This window comes from Lepidochelys kempii, chromosome 6, assembly GCF_965140265.1.
Source record: "Lepidochelys kempii isolate rLepKem1 chromosome 6, rLepKem1.hap2, whole genome shotgun sequence".
Taxonomy (NCBI): domain Eukaryota; kingdom Metazoa; phylum Chordata; order Testudines; family Cheloniidae; genus Lepidochelys; species Lepidochelys kempii.
The window spans coordinates 48,653,806-48,670,951 of record NC_133261.1 but is presented as its reverse complement, the minus strand read 5'-3'; the positions used below and the strand labels follow the sequence as shown (position 1 = coordinate 48,670,951).

General features: G+C 43.5%; 1 protein-coding gene across 1 annotated transcript; it reads right to left on the bottom strand.

The window, feature by feature from the left end:
- Nucleotides 1-4,026: 4,026 nt before the first annotated feature.
- On the bottom strand, nucleotides 4,027-8,818 carry DBX1 (developing brain homeobox 1). Its single transcript, XM_073350654.1, has 4 exons — nucleotides 8,449-8,818; nucleotides 7,746-7,847; nucleotides 5,503-5,705; nucleotides 4,027-4,404 (listed from the first exon to the last, which is right to left on the bottom strand). Exons 1-4 carry the CDS (start codon nucleotides 8,816-8,818, stop codon nucleotides 4,027-4,029), a joined length of 1,053 nt encoding a protein of 350 aa, XP_073206755.1.
- Nucleotides 8,819-17,146: the final 8,328 nt, after the last annotated feature.

Genomic DNA, 17,146 nt, shown 5'->3' with positions numbered 1-17,146 from the left:
CCCCACCTCGGTAACATCCCTTATAGAGCCCCCCCACCATGCTACACCCCATAGAGTCCCCCTTCCTCACCGGGCATTCATGGCCTGCCATACGATTTCCATACCCAGATGCGACCCTCAGGCCAAAAAGTTTACCCACCCCTGGTCTTTTTAAAGACCAAACCTTGTAAGTCTGAATTAATTTCAAGCAGTGAAAAATACCTTGGTTTAGTGGTAAGATACTATTGAGCAACAATGAAGATCTGCAAACTCAATGAGCCTTGTGCTCTGAAGGCAGGTGCTTTTGGAAATCCCACTCATTATGTCTGTGCAAACAAGAATCTGGGTGAAATTTGCCCCATTGCAGAAATCCAGCACAAGGACAGATGTATTGTATGGGTCTCTTGCTGGTAGGGTGACCAGATGTCCCGATTTTATAAGGATAGCCCCAATATTTGGGCAGTCTGTCTTACATAGGTGCCTATTACCCCTCACCTCCACCCCCATCCCAATTTTTCACACTTGTTATCTGGTCACCCTATTTCACCCTTTGTGGTATTGTGGGTATCACCAAACTGGATCAGACTAATGGTCCATCTAGCCTGGGATCCTTTCTTTGAAAGTGGTGCAAAAAACCTCTTAATGCACAATAATGGAATAATCTGCCCATACAACAAGTCTTTTCTTAATCCCTGTCAGTTACAGCTTGACTTCGATGACTGTTTGTAGTTCATTTTTTTTTAAACACATGTTCATATGATAACTAAAGTAACTGCGATGGTCTCATTATACATATACCTAGGGTGAAATCTTGGCCCCATTGAAGTCCATGGGAGCTTGCCATTGACTTTAATAAGGCCAGGATTTCATCCCTAATCCTTTTTAGAAGCCTACTGAGCTTTTGTCTTTAATATGATCTCGTAGCAATCAGTTCCAAAGGTTAATTACGTATTTTGTGGGTTTTTTTTTTTAAAAACTCTATCCAAATTAATCTCATTAATGCTATATGATGAAATCTTGACGAAAGTCCATTTTATGTTACATGAATTGAACTGTTCAACTGTGCTCAGTGGAGATAATGTAATGTACCCACAGATAATAGGGAGGGAGCAGAAGAGGAGGGGGATATTGTATACTGACCCTAGACTAATTTGTCTCTTCCAGCTGCTCCCCCAAAAAGGGAGAAATCCTCTCCTACTTATACTACACTCAAATGAAACACAAACTCCTGTTAATGTACAATTCTTAATTTTCAACCATCCTGTTCAGAGGGGCCTTGAGTCAAGAGTTTTAAAAGTAATTAGTGTTTTTGGGCACCTCCATTTTTGGCTGCCCAGCTTTAGACACCTTAATGGGGCCTGATTTTCAGAGGATGTGAACACTTTAAGGAAAACCAGGCTCCTTTAAGGCATCTCTGGTTGGACACCCAAAATCACTAGCTACTTAAAACTCTTGGCCATGATTATGGTCCTCTTATGTCATAAATTTTGGTCAGAAAACATTAATTTAAATAAAATATCAGAGGATGAGACAAAGGAAAGAGAATGCTCTCAGAGACTTTCTTTCCTTGTCAGTGGACAGGTCACCAATTAATCCTGACCCAAATTTAGTTATTGACAAAATGATAATATTGGAATGGAAAGGAGACAATGTATGGGGTGTAACTGTGTTTTTAGGATTTAAGCACATACCAATAAAGAGCCTTCACCCAATGCCAAATAAGTGCTTCAGCAATTGTCAATGCCTTTTTCTTTGTAGATCAGCTTTACAATTACTCAGTGCGTGAATCATAGAAATTAGGGATGAAAAAGACCTATTAGGTCATCTAATTCATCCCTGCAATCAATTCAGAGCTATTCCATGCAGTATAATCTCCATTCCAATTTTAAATATCTCAAGCAATGGGGCTCCCATAATTTCCTTGAAGAGATTATTCCACAGTTGTTAGGGATTTCCCCATAATTCCTGATATTCAGCCTAATTGTTCCCTTGCTTAATTTTATTGCTTTACTCCTAACTGTAAATCCTAAAGATTATTCTCCTTTCTTGGAACCTAATCCCGCTCTCTTTGGAGTCGATGGGAGTTTTGCTGTTGGATTTAATGGTAGAAGTATTGTGCTCTTGGTGTTTTAAATACTTGTGAATGGTTATCCTGGACCTCAGTCTTCCTCTTTAGTGGAACACTGAGTCCCAAATATGAAGTTGAAACAGTTAAAATGATAAATAAAACATAAAAGGCACAGGCCCTACCCCAACTCTGCTGGGATTACTGATCTGAGGATGGTGTGGTATTACTAGCGTGGAGCCAGACCCTGGTAACCTTGTGTTGTAAGCCCTCCACCCAGTTGTGTAGGCAGGATGGGGCTTAAAACTTCTAAATTGTCTGCTTGTTCCAAACTGCGTTCCTAAAAGGGTCACAGACTTGATGTGGTGTTCTCACATTTTGAATAACAACTTGTTGTAAACCTGGAGCTTCTCTTTTTCCCTCCCTTCCCATGCAAACATTCTGACCATATGGGACCCAGTCCAGGATTTAAGGGTGCTCAGCACCATGTAGGACTGGCCCATGGGGTCTAGGGTTTGCCCTCTGATGTTGGTTTGGGTGAGGGTTGGAGTTGGAGGAAAGAGGAATCATAATTGAGGCAACTAGTATAGAAGATGCAAATTCTTGCTCATGCATAGCACTGTAGTTAGAGAGATTATTTGTGATGATAGGGGCTACTCCTAGGAATAAGGGTTTCAGGACAGGTCCCATACCCTTTAAAATCCATTTAGTAACACAATTGAAATGTAGCAGTTTTAAATTAAGGTGCTGCTATGGGTGTTCTATAATCTCCAGTCCTGATATTTTCCTGTTGTTCACACATTCCTTTGTTCCCAGACACAATTTACAGCAGCCTGTAAACAACAGACTGACATGATCAACCACAGAAATCTACTTTTTATTTGGCATTCATTCCATTTATTATATATACATATTTAAAATCTGTACACATAAAATACAAAATAAGTGTTTTTTTATAAGTTACACAGTTAAACAGCTACTTTTTTAGTTTAAAAACCATGGGAAAAAAATGAGAGAAATCTTATCAGTCCATCTTTATACTCATTCACAATAACCTTGGTATAAAACATCCATACAGCGTAAGTGTACAAAATAGTGTACAGTTCATAAAAGCTGTGCAAAGACAGCAAAGTTCAGTCAAAAATCAAAGAGGCATATCCATTATCCTCCATCCACATTTAACCTATACTAGAAGCAATGTAGAAATTGATCACAGATGTGTGGACCAAAAGTGGTTTAGAGAGTGCTTTAATTGCTGCACCAATTAAAATATAAACACATGGATCCCAGTTTTGAAACCCTTGTTCATGCCAGTTAGTTCTTGCTTATGAGGGTCTAGGTTCTCTGAATTAAGTAACAACATACTCCAAATGTGTCCCACTGACCTACTTGGAGTATGGTGCTACTGGATGTGATTAAGAGGAGCGGGGTCTGGTCCATGAATAGTTCCACAGGGATTACTCACATGTGTAAGGACTACTCATGAAAACAAGGGTTCCAGGATCAGACCATACAGCTTCCATCATTTCCATAACTTAATAATAGCAAGGAGTTCTCTTGAAATCTAATAAAAGAATTACAGCGTTCACCACGATTTTGTCTAGAAACCACAGTCGCCGCTCCATTTTATTACTTCCCCCTTGCTATATACCAAGCATGCCTTCCAAAATAGGGTGTTCCAATTATCTTGTCTGTGGCTTGAATAGGGAAAATGCAACATCATACAAGTTTGGTTGCTAAACATACATACAAAGAGAGAGAGGAATGGATGCTATGTATACAAGGCCTGATAAGCAGAGCAAATAGACAAGGAAAGGAGTGTAAGTGTAGACAGACCTGGCTATGCCGTAAATAACCTGCATGTGAGAACGATGTAGACATTCAGGAGGGACACCACCTCTTCAATTTTATAGCACGTCTATATTTCTATTTGATTTACATCTTTGCAAAGTCCCCTGTTGCGGCGGGGGCAGGCAGGAGATCTAAGAGACTGTGATCTCCTCCTCTTCCTCTTCCCCCTCATCATCCTCTTCCTCCGAGTCTGAGAAGTCTGAAGGTTTGCTGGGGCTGCTGGAGTGGGATGGAGAGGGGGGCATCTGGGAGTCCAGTCTGTCCCTCAAGTGTAGGTGCTGTGGGGACTGGTGGTAGGTCAGGGTGTGCCGAGGGCTGGCTGGGCACAGAGGGGACACTTCTTCCTCCTCCTCCTCCTCCTCTGAACATTTCTTGCCCACGTCGCTGAGGTCTGGGTGAGGGTTGAACTTGGTGGGTAAGGTTTGTTCCCTGCAGCCCCCGGAGGAGAGGAGCTCCCTCTCTTTGGAGTTCCTCCACTTCATCCTTCTGTTCTGGAACCAGATCTTCACCTGGATGGAAAGGGATTCACAAAGCCCCGGGCTCGGGTTAGGGAGAATTGTAGCGTAGGCGGCGGGGCACGCGTGACTTACGGCGACTACCACCGCTCCAATGCGAGCTTGCCGCGGCCCAGAGGGAGTCTGATCTACTCTCAATTCATATCAGCTCCCCAGGGCAGGCATTGAAGCCTCGGGGGAGGGTGTGGACGGTGCCCAGCGCGCAGTGGGCACGAGCCGACTGTAGATGGGCAGCCCAGCTCTACTGACTCCCGATAGCGATGCCTCGGCTTGCTCTCCCTTTCGCTTTCCCCCACTCTGGGCTCTCTGCTTGTCTTTGAATGCCCCCCCCCCCCCAATCTGGAACAGCCTTCGGATCTCCCTGCTCCACCTGCCAGGCCGCTGCCGCCTCCCACTCCAGCCTTAGCGGTTACTTCATCCGCCCTGCCTTTGATCTCTTCTCCCCTGTCCAGCGCTAGCCCGAGCGCAGGCTGGATGCGGGGGGCGCCTCGTGTTATCACCCCGCTGGGCCCCAGCCAGCCCTGCTGAGGTCTGTGGGAGCGGAGAGCGCCCAGGAGCTGGCAAGATCGGGTCCTAAATTGTAAGAGCTTTGGAGTAAGGCTCTTGTCCCTTTCCGCCTCTTGTCTAGGCTCCATCGGTGTGCGTGCAGCAGGCTTGAGAGGATAAAGGTGGCGAAGCGATGACACGTGGGAAGGGGAGGAAGGATAGGGAAAGGAAACCCCATCCCAGCTAGCCAGGCGATCCCTCTTTGTGTACGCTCTGTAACTCCCCACCCAGGGGGGTCCACATTTCTTCTCCCTCCGTGTGTCTCTCTAGGGGCTCCGCCAACAGTTGCTGAGTCCACAAGGACAAGCTGTGTATCCTGATGGACAGTCGTGTGCTCAGTGCCCTTAAGGTGGCGCCCAGCAGCTAGCAGGATTGGTCCCAATGGGCCAGTGACAGACATCCCCGCCAGTGGCCTGCGAAAGGCTCTCCCCTTGGAGGGCGTGATGCTGATCACATGGCTGGTCCTTGGGCCCCCATGCCAGCTCGCCCAGGATGAATGCCGCCCCCACCCCACGCAAGCGCGCACACCCGGGGGCTCTTAATTACCTGCGAGTCTTTGAGCCCCAGTTTGGCTGCCAGCTTTTTCCTGTCTGGTTTGCTGATGTACTTCTGCTTCTGAAACATTTTCTCCAGAGCTTTGCGTTGCACGTCCGAGAAGACTGCCCTGCGAAGCATCCCTCTGCGGGGCTTCCCTCTAGCAGCCAGGGGCCAGGAGAAAGTGCCAGGGATAGGCACCACCGAGGAGGACGCTGGGGAAAGAGACAAGAGCAGAGACTAAGCTGAGCTAGCCAAGAAACAGCACGCTTTCCCCCGCTTTCTACTTCTTCGCTTCTCCCCCCTTCTTTCCTTTAACTTCTTTGCACTTTCTCCAGTTTTTTCTTCTCTTTTTCAACTTTCTTTCTGTCTTTTTCACTCTTCAGCCCCCCCCTTCACTCTGTACACACATCCCACTGAATGGACCAGCACCTATAAACCTGAAGCAATGAAAGGAACTTTCCGCTTAAATAACTGTCCCTTTCAACAAGTGAGAACTAGGATTAGATACATCAACTGAAACGTGTAAAATGTATCAATAGTGGGCTGTTTTGTTATGTGTTTCAAAGGTTTGCAGCTTGAAAAGGCAAAGCGAGGCGTACCAACTAAGATAGAGGTATAATAAAGATTTCCGCCCCCCCCAAAGTATTTGATTTTTCAGAAGCTTTTATCATTTCAGTCACTTTATTATTCTTGAGATGAAAATGAGGGACTTTTCTGGTTTGAACAAAAAAGTCCTCTTTAGATGCAGTTTTGATCAATCAGTATTCATCTTTTTTATATTAATCTTCCCTCCCCCCTTACAAAACTTGAAGAATTCAATCCGAAGACATGAAAAGTAACAGCTAATTAGCACATTGACTGGTTCCCAATGGTATTGGTATGATAAAAAGGGCACAGTTTCGCCTTTAAAAAAATCCCAAAGAGAGACAGAGATTCTAATGAAGCGTGAATGGTAATTGTGTAGTAATGAACTAACAGAAAAAGACTGAGGACAAGCAGCTAAAGCCATATATTATTGGAACAAAAGAGATTTACACTTTCAAACTAAACACAACTGCATGCCAAGCTCCTTGGGAGAATACTGATGACACAGTCTTCTCTTCCCCAAATCATTTTCATTAAATGGACATGAAAAGCTATTTATAAAGCTCAAGTTGTTTTTGTTAGGCCATTCACATGCTGGAGAAAAGAAGCAAATTCCATTATCGGGAGCATGAATGGAAGAGCTTGGATTATTTTCTTCCTCTTTTTTAAAAAAAATATTAATAGCTTGTTTGTCTAATTAGATTTTTTTAATTGTTGCCCCAAATCCTGACTCTTTGCAGCTATAGGACTCGGATCTCAATACCCCGAGCCTTCTTGATTTTTATTTTTCTTAATCCGTGTAAATGTCATTACATTTGAATAGCCATTATTGGTTAATATATATAAATATATGAAATTGGAGACTCAAGAACGAAATGATGAATATACTTTCTGGTTTTAGGGGATAAGATTTGCATTTCAATCTCACTATTATTGAGAGAAGGGGATAATATTTAGTAATAATATGACACTGAAGACACAAAGTAGGCAATGAAAAGGTTAATGGACTTTTCATCGTAGTCTTGATTTGTTTTGTTTACCTGCCCAGGTCGTATTTGTAAATTTTCGAATGGACAGGGGTTTGGGTATGTATGTGGCTTTTTTGCCACACCGAATACCCCAAACAAGGGAACGCTCCATGTGGTCTTGTGAAAATACTGGAACACTGAATGACCCTTAATGGGAAATTAGCCCATGGCTGGTAAATGTCTATCAGCAGCATGGTAAAGTCAGCGCTAGGTCTGTGTGTGGCTGCCCAGAGGGAGCTGACCAAATTGGTCATGGTGCTGAAACTTTTGTTGGGGATCACCGGCAGAGTGCACTGACTCTGTGGGAAAACCGCAGCCATGAAGAGGATGCCAGCAGCTTCTCTGTGAGAAGGGAACCGCCTCAAATTTGGACCATGACAATTCCGGCTAATTTGTAGATCAGGGGGGAATTGGTACGAAATGTCAAGCAGTCACTGCTTGTGCTAAATAGGGCATCAAATTGGCGCGACGGATTCTTGAATGTTGTTTTCCGTCCAACCTCTGAACTAGAGCATAACCCCCAAGGGTGGACGGAGAAATATTACTGGGATATGCCTGGAACAAGTAAGGGGGATGGGAGTGGAGGAGAGCGATGAGATAGGAGTCAGGAGAGGGAAGGGGAGGGGCTTTAAGACCTACCTGGGAAATAAGAAGATCTGATAAAAGGCTGGAAGGATCCTTCAAAGTATGGAAAGGAGAATGTCTTTGGAGGGACACTCGGAAGCAACGCAGGGGAGGTTTCTGGCAAAAATAAAAATAAAAGCAAATAAAAAAGGATATTTACCGTTCACAGGATTCCACCAGTAGCAGGAAGAGAGCAGTGGAGATGATAAAGTAGCAGCTCAATACAATATTTCTTCCCTAAAGCAGATGCAGACGGATCAAATTAATCTGCCTGGTTATAGTTTAAAAAATAACCTTGTTCCCGGGAGTGTGTTTTCTTTTTCCCAGGGAACGGATACTAACGAGGCAGAGATTAGGCACTTTGGCATCGTTTATCAGACTCGACAAACCACTCTGCTCTCCAAAATTTAGAGGGATCCTCATCATTTCTGCAAAGATTCAAGATGCAATGCGGCAGAACGAACGGAGAGCCAGGGCCTCCCATCACTCTTCAACCAATGCTCTGCAGAAGGTCTCTGCCTCTGGATTGCAGGTCTCTCCCTCTCTCCCCCCCTTTCCTCAAACACTCAGATGATGATCATTTCTTCAACACTGGCAGTGATGTATAGGAAGAAACTCTTCCCCCCCCCCCTCCAAGACTGGAAAACAGTGCACAGGAATAAGCTCCCGCTAATCCCCCTGAAACACTAAATTGAGGCGCTAAAAGTTGGCCGCTTACCAGCTCTAGGAGTGGACGAGAGGATGGCGTTGACTCCAAACTTCAGGAAAGTGGAATCGTTATTGGATGAGACTGGAGTCTGCGGGGAACAGACCCTCCTAGCGCTAGAGGTGTTGCAGCTGACGAGCTCTGATGTCACCGTGTCTGTCCTGGCTGTGTTGGTCCCGGAGGCTGGAGGGGACATGCTAGGCGGAGGGCCGTTCCTAGGCAGGTAACTGGCAGGCCTGCTGATCCTGATCAAATCTTCCACCAAGAAGCTAGAATGGCTAGAAAAGGCTGACTGCAGAGATTGAGGCAAAGTTAAAGTAGGAGTTGGCCGCAGGAGACTCGGGTACACAGCCGGAGGAGCTATGAGACTTGGGAACATCATCGCAGAGGCTGAGCAAATACTTTTCAGGGTCCAAGGAACCTGGCTTGTTTTTTTTCCCCCTGCTTTGCAAACCTCTTTAGTAAAGATCCAACTAATAAGTCTGGCAGGGTTCTCTTTGCCCTTCCTCCTGGATGATGGGTTTTATAGTGGTCAGCCCTGCTAAAGCTCTTTCAAAAGTGACAGCTCGAACAAAGGGGTTCAACAAAGTTCTCCACTTGAGCTTCATTCATCGAGAGCTCTGGGCTTTCTGATTGGTCCAGGGGTGCAATTTATGATTGGATTAGACTTCATAAACAAGCAATGCACAATGGCCTTGCAACAAAGAAAGTGTAGTCATCAATTTTGCATATTGACCGCCTCTTTGGAATACATTTCTCCAAAAGCTCCCAGCAGGGTTTTGTTCAGAAGCAACACACACAAGCTAATTAAATGCCTATTTAAAAGTTTCAAATGACATCTTGCCTCATAGAAAAAGAATTATTTAAAGAAAGCACTAAATTTATTTGCCGCTCCCCTGCCGAGTTTAGGAAATAAATCAATAAATATTCATACAAACTTATCTACAGGCTGTCAAAAAAGCACCATTTTTGAATAAAGGAAGATACAAATTAGTGAACATAAAATTAAACTCTGCTGATGAAAAGATCCTGATATTGGATTTGATTTTTTCTGAAAATGTCTTCTGTGCTATCCTATGCAGTGAAGTTTGAAAGTATACTGTACGAATGTAAGACAATCTTTTCTGTCCACGAAATCAAGTCTACAAACATTTGGAATATAAACTGATTTGAAGGATTACATCTGTTTTTGTTACTATGCCGATGATTGGATAAGTAATTTTGTGTTCAAACAGGTTTGCAAATAAACCTAAATGTAATAGTTATTTTACTTTTTTAGTTCATAAGGAACTGCAGAAATATGAACATTAAAAATAGAAAAGACCTATAAAACTCTAGTAACACAACAAACAAACAACTGACATTTTAAATCGGCTGGTAGGGTTTATCCAATCTATTTTTTGTAAATAGTAGAAATAAACATTATTTGAAAGTGAAGGCGAGTGAAACATTCCGAAGTCTTTACCCATATTACTAACATAAGTATTCTTTGAGTTTGTGCCATTTTTTTGTCAACAGCAGTTTTAAAAATATAGCTTGAATCCTTCTCAAGTCCCCCAAAATTCATATTCAATAGCTTTTTTTATCTGAGTCTCTGAAAGTATATTTAATGATGTCTTCCAAAACAGAGAGCCCACCACTTTTCTCTGGCAACAAATAATATTTTAAAGGAATAGTTTAAAAAGTGACTTTCAGGTAGCCCTTTTAATGGCGAATATGGAAATATATGAAATTGTAGTTGATTTTCTTTGGGGTAGGTTGCTGAAAGAGGCTATTGAAAAGTGGCTTTACCTGATTTCTCTGTTAAATAATATAACAGATGTGTTAAATGTTTTAAAAGCACCCTATTCAGTTCTTTGGTGTTGCTGAACCTTTGCAAGCAGAAGTGTGCAGCCTCAGCCATGCAGCCTTTATCCTATTAACCATGAACTAACTGTCACCTTCAGCTGTTTTCTCTTTTTACTTTTTAACACAAAGCTTTCTCAAAAATCTTATTAACCAGCTTTATTTCTCTCGATGGTTTTTGTCTGGGTGTTTTGTGTTGATTATCTCCATGTCGATGCTTTAACCATTCAATAAAAGTGCATCTGCGATTTATATCACATTAGGGAAGAAAGAAAGTCTGTTAAACTTCTCCCTTGATTCAAATCAAACAGTTATTTATTAGAGAGGACGGAATTGGCCATCGAAACTATATGATGCTGACAAGTTTTCCCAATGCGATTTCCAAGGCTCCAACAACCTATCGCTTTGTAAGAGTATATGGTGATTCAGAAGATCTTCAGGAACAGTTTAAGAACTCTGCGATTTTTTAAATTAGTGTTAATGTTTTGCAGAAGGAAGGAAGAAAGAAAGAACCCAGCAAGACCTACAAAGGAACCAAACTAAGCTCAAATGAAGCCCAGTTCCAAAACACCTGCACTTGGGAGCTGGCATAGTTTTATGCACTACTCCAAGTCACAGTGGGGAGGCTTGGTCGGCCGGTACCATATCCTGCTCTGTTTTCTGCATTTACTTTTCTTACCATAGCATTTCCCTACGGATAAGGCGAGACCATGCTGTATGCCTGGCTGCTCTCAAGGTGTTACTTTCAGGCAAGTGGAACAGTAACAAATAAAACAATCGAATAGAACGCTGCAAACAATAAATAATGAATTCTCCCCACTTCCCACCCCCAAACGCGGCATTTCCCAGCAGAACTTGAGTGTCTAGAAGAGCAACCCAGGCGGATCTGAGAACACACAGTTTTTATAGGTTTCAGAGTAGCAGCCGTGTTAGTCTGTATCCGCAAAAAGAAAAGGAGGACTTGTGGCACCTTAGAGACGAACCAATTTATTTGAGCATAAGCTTTCGTGAGCTACAGCTCACCTCATTGGATGCAGTGAGCGGTAGCTCACGAAAGCTTATGCTCAGATAAATTCCTGCCACAAGTACTCCTTTTTCCTTTTTATAGTTTTTACAGTCATTATGTTCTATTGAGATTTACTCCTTTCTTTACACATACATCGGGGGCATTTTCCCTCACTATAGACCAACTGCTGCTAATTTCTCTGGCTTTTAAAAAAGGGGCTGACATCTTCTGGAAGGATGGGTCAAACGCATGCTGTGGTACACGTGGACCCAGTTCCTTGTGATATGTCTTAGCACACTCATAAAGAATTCCTTAAGCACCAAGGCAAAAGGGACTAGACATCTATTGAAAGGGAAGATAGACCATAAGAAACCAAGAAATCGGACGAAAGGATCTTATTTTAAGTGATCTCCTTTGGAAGTTTCTTTTCAAAGGCAGTGATCGTTTAAGAGAAGGGAATTCTAATGTCTGGAGATAAAACCTGTGACTAATGCCGTTTGACCTATGCTCATGTGGTTTTGTGCTTCCTGCCATTCATTTTAATGTCGTTATCTTCAAATTTATTTCTTAAAAGTCACTCACGTTCTTTGTCGCCCCCTCTTAGTTTAAAAAAAAAATAATCGAGAGGAAAAACTTTGAAGTCTGTGTGTGTCTCACTCCCAGCCTGCTGGTAATCTGCACGGAATTGTCCGGGAGAACCAGAACTTCGCACTGCTTCACCTAATATACAGAATTTTGTTTATGTCAGTTAGATCATCTCCTCCCGTTTAGTATCATTTGTACAATGTCACTCCGTGCCGGTCCTATTTACAAGGTCTCAATCATTTTGGAAGAAGGATAAGCGACGCCTGAAACGAAAGGCAGGAAATAACTTTTAAAGACCAGGGATTTGATGCTACAGAACCTCATAATCGATTGGTTGATTTTGTAGGTCCCTGTAAAAGAGAGATGGGGTAGGGTTTTGTTTAAAGCTCTGCAACGTTTTACTCAACTGGCATTGCCCGCCAAGATATTTGCACAGCTGCTCAGCTTGCAAATCAGAAACATGAATCAATTTCAGAACGGATCGCGGGCAAGTCTCTTCATGAAAATGGAGAGCCCAGCAGTATTTTAGAGGTTACGTCTGTCTCACTCACACAGTTACTGTGTCTTGTACCCGCCTTGGGCTTTAGAACAATTTCAAGATAATAAACAAATGAAAAGTTCTGATTTGTTTTAATTAAGCAGAAAAAATCAGACCCAAACCCAAACGCTTTAACTTAATATTCAGCTGTAAACTACCACAAAGGAAAATGATCGTGGAATATCTTTATAAACCATCACCAACTTTAATGCACTATTTGACATGTGCAGCGATCAAAGGAGACAGACTGGTAGTCATCAGTTTGCTCCATTCTATATATTGGTCTTTATTTGCTAAACACTTTTTTGCAAGCACATAAACTCCTGAAGCTCTTTGTAAAGCGCTCAAGTGCAGCTGGGAGCCAGGTAGCAGTTTGTCGGGAGCCTCCCTGCTGCGGATTCAGAGAGCGGAAGGGCTCTGTATACTACGAACACTTTGACTCGTTGTTCTGAAAATCTATAGAGTAAAGATATATGTGGCTTTTATTTTTCCTGGGGGAGGGGAAGGTGGCTGCTCTATCCCTCGAGTTTAATGCGTTTCCAAGCTTTTTAATGATGCTTATCCACCTCGTTGAGAGCTTAAATGCAGGGCTGTTGGTGCGAAGCTGTATTAAGACACCTAAGGCGTTCACCTTTAGAATTCAACACAAGGAACAGTAACTGTTGGTTCGTTCAAAGCTTTTCTAGATCCCTCTTTTCTTGAAAATCCTTCTATTGTGCCAATCAAGCAGATGGTTTGCAGGAAATATAGCTTGGCCCCAGTGACCGAAACTAATTTTAATTAGCTTTCCAAGCCTGGCACGTTTGTTTTGCTCTTACAAAATAGCTAAAAAACAGCTGGCAAGGGTGAATTAAACCCATTAAAGACACATTTATAAGAAATTATATTCACATAGGTTGCCTGAACCCTCCCCCCACCCCAAGAGGGGAGAGAGGAGCGTATTGAAATGAAAATGTCTCCGAACACACTGCCCTCCTTAACATCGCTTGAAAGTCTCAAAACATTTTACTAAATAGATTAACTTGACTATTGTTTTGCATCACATTTATCAGCTTCATTAAGTGAATAGCTGAACAAATATATTACGCATGCATGAAAAGCTCTTTTGGGGGCTGCCTTATTGTGTCCTCAGCCCTGACAGGTGGTTAACTGTGTTCCCCCCCTCCCCGCGTAAAGAAAGAGGGGATCTTGGATAGAGCGCACAACCCAGACTTGGCAGAGAAACCTAGAGGGGAGAGCTACTTTCTTCTAACCCACCATTCATTCTAGCCGGCCCAGAGTGCACACAATCTGTAATGGAACCATATGATCTGATCATGTCAAAAGTAATTAACTTTAGTTTTGTCTTTATGACTTGCTTGCGCTTTACTAATGCATTCCAACCCTGTTTAATTTGCTTTTCTTTGAACTTTTGATTATTTTGTCGTTTTCATCTGTTTATCTTTTCCTCACCTGTCCCTTTAATTTTTTTTATCTAGTGTGTTCCAGTCTTTCTGCTCTTTTCTCCTTCGTTTTGTTTATTTATTTAAAAAAACAATAAAAGGGGAAATATTTCGGAGGATTGCAAATTGCTATATGGGATTTTCCTCTTTGCCTTATTATTGTTTTATCATTTATTTTATTGTGGGATCTACGGCTGAAACGACACAGGAATTTAGGAATTGCTAATTATTTGTATTCCAGTAATCCTGGAGGCTGTAAACTTGCTAGCCATTCTACAAGAGTCAAGATTTCTGCCCCAAGAGTTTACAATCTAAATAGACAATACATGCAAAGAGTGGGCGAAGGGACAGAACAGAAGCAGAGTGAGCAAAGTGATGGTCTGCAAAAAGCTTCATGCTCGTTTTTTTGTTTGTTTGTTTTTTAGTGGTGGTTTTTTGTTTTTGTTTTTTTAATTTTTTTGGTGATGTTTGTTGCTGGGTTTAACGCTTGTGTGTGAAATTTTATTTTATCTTCCTAAGGGAGTTTCTAAAAACAAACAAAAACTTGACCCCAACCTTTCTCACAAATCGGATTCCTCCTCTTCCCCTCCCTTCCCCTGATAAAACTCCCCTAAACAAACCCACAGCCCGTTAGTTGCATTTCTGGCAAGTTTCTTGTAAAGCCCTTCTCCAGACACACTGCTGCAATCTCTAGGGCGGGGGATATAGTTTGCCAGTAAAGTACCAGGACTTTTCCTGAGGAAAAAGGCTGTCTCGCCCCCCAAAGCCACATTTTCGTCCCCACTCGCCAGGCTACATCGCAAAAGAAAAAGGTCCCTTTGCAGATGGTTTATTGAGAGGGTATTGGTCCTGACTGCAAAGGCTCAGAACTGGGGAATGACTGTTTCCCTCGGTTCCTCTGCAAAGAGCCTGGGGACTCAGGATAATGAACTTTCACCTTCGTTTAAGGCATTTATTTTCAAGCAGCAACTCTGGCGCTAGTGCAAAGGTTGGGATGACCAGGATGTGAGGGGGCCGTGAGCGACCCAGGGCACCCGAACCTGGGGTGTCTCCTCCTTTGGACTCCTAAATGTGATCAGTTATCAAGTGAGAAATATGAAGTGATGATGCCCCGTTTGTTCCCCTTCAGCAGTTCAGTTCCAGTCTCAAGCCACGTCCGGCCTCAAAGCCGAGCTGTTGCTTTTCTGTCCTTAATTTACCTTGGTAAAGAGGTGGACTAAGGTGAGGTTAGCGACAGAGCTCAGGGTAGCAAAGGGACGGGGGTGGAGGGAGTGCTTTCGGTCTAGAAAATAGACCACTTTTGCCCCGGGAATGATCAGATGAAGTCTGTTCATTGTCTGTCTCCCTCTACACACCTTAGATGGTTCCTGTAATGGGACCAGAGGCTGATCTCAACCCCATGGGCTGCTGGAGGAGCACATGGAAAGCAGAGCCTGGCAGATGGGAAGGAGGGCAGAACCAGCCACTTTTAACCCAGAGTGGGACTGTCTTCTTAAAACTTCTTAAAACACCCCCGCCCCCCACGCCCCTCCATCCCCCATCTTGCCAAAGGAAAAAAGAGAAGTGAGACCATGACCCTTTCAGAAGCCTTGACTTTGACCTTTACAACTAATACCAGCCAGTATTTCCCTTCTTTGGGACGTAAACCTGAGTGGGCAGAAAAGGGCGAGTAAGGATGGCTAGTTAGTGGACTACCAAATTCAGTAGCTGGAGGGGAGGGGGAGCGGCAGAAGAGAGCTCAATCTATTGCTGAGAACACTAGTTCGTTTGAAACACTTGTCTTCAGCCCAAGAGGAAAGAGCCTTGGCATCTGAAAGTAATTCTGCTGGGGCTAGTGGGTGATCAGGAAGGTGGCTGAAGAGAAGCCAAAGGAGGGGTTTTATTTGCTCCTTTAGCTGTAGGAAATACACATACACTGTGTGAGTCAGTGGTTAAATCAGCTCTCGTTTAGGGGGCTTTCAGGGCGCAGATGGTAGAGTGTACCCATAGGCTACGTATGAACGGGCTTTACCTGTATATTAGATCCTCTGCTCTTAACCGGCAAGCGATACCATCGGGAAGTACTTTGTTCCACACCGAGAAGAAGTGTTTAGCACGAAATCATTCTTGGCGTACAACCATTAATTTTGGCGGAGATGTTGTACAGCTGGGATCAATGTGGAGTGGCACTGGGTGTTCTGGGAATCGGGATATCGTCTTCAAAACGTACCCTCTCCCCACCAAAAGCACAGTACTGAGAAGTCCATGAAAGTCTTGATTGGGCGGGAGAGGGTCAATTACCACTTTTAACCCACTACATCTTTCCCATCAACTACCAACGGTTTTCAAGGGGAGAAAAATAAGAAATTCAACCACAGAGTAACTTTTCACTTGCAAGAAACTTTGACTTTTTTTTTAAACCTCTCGGATGCTGAAATTTTCTTAGCTCCCTTCTCTTTGTATCTTAATAAGCCCAGAGAAAAATAAATCAATTGGAGTTCAGCGGTTACACTGCCAGAGGCATTACCACTGGCCAGTTTAAGATGAGGAAACAGAATATGTTGAGACGAAGTTCAATGGTTCAGTTTCAAGTTGGTAACTCAAACATAGTTATCTTTCTACACGTGGGTAGCTGGCAGCCATCTTAACTCCGCTATAAGAAAAGCTCTGGCAGCTTCAGGATGTGACATAAGCAAGATAGAGACTACTGGTATGTCCACACTTGCAGTGTTATTGCGCCGTAAGTTTCACCGGTGCTAGGGGGGAATCGGTGAAAGCCAAGCGCTGCTTTGTGTACTCACTCAATTCCTTAGGGGTCAGAGTGTTCACACTAGCTGCACTTCCATGGCTGATGAGAGCAGGGCTGTAGGGCAGCTATCCCATACTGCAGCGCTCTCCATAGGCCTTTTGTGAGAAGGGGGGGCGGGCGAGCGGAAGGCATTTTGAGTCCCCTGCTCAGTGCCCCGTGGTGCACTGCTTCATGTCCCAGCAGCCCCTTTACTTCCTTGTTTCTTTGGCGGCTTTTTTCAACCCCCCTGCTGTCTGGCTGCTTTCCCCGCCACACCCACAAGCAGGAATGGATCCTGCACTGCTCTCCACTACTCTGCTAGCTGTCACTTGCACTTCGCACTTGGCAGTGCAGCTGTTCTTCAACTTGCAAAGAGAGCTGCAGTCAGAGATGCCTGATGAGCTGCCTGAAATTGAAATAGGCAACATGCGATTGCTTTTGGCGTTAACTGAGGAGCTGTGCACTGTGGAACCGTGTTTTGGGGCTAGGGAAACTAGCTCAGAATGGTGGGATCATATCGTTATGCA

Bases quoted from the DNA above. Each gene is read 5' to 3' on its own strand.
- DBX1 (XM_073350654.1), bottom strand. From the start codon at position 8,818: ATGATGTTCCCAAGTCTCATAGCTCCTCCGGCTGTGTACCCGAGTCTC. The intron at 7,848-8,448 runs GTAAGCGGCCAA...TATTTTTGCCAG, and splicing joins CTCGTCCACTCCTAGAGCTG to AAACCTCCCCTGCGTTGCTT. The intron at 4,405-5,502 runs GTAATTAAGAGC...CTTTCCATCCAG, and splicing joins TGGGGCTCAAAGACTCGCAG to GTGAAGATCTGGTTCCAGAA.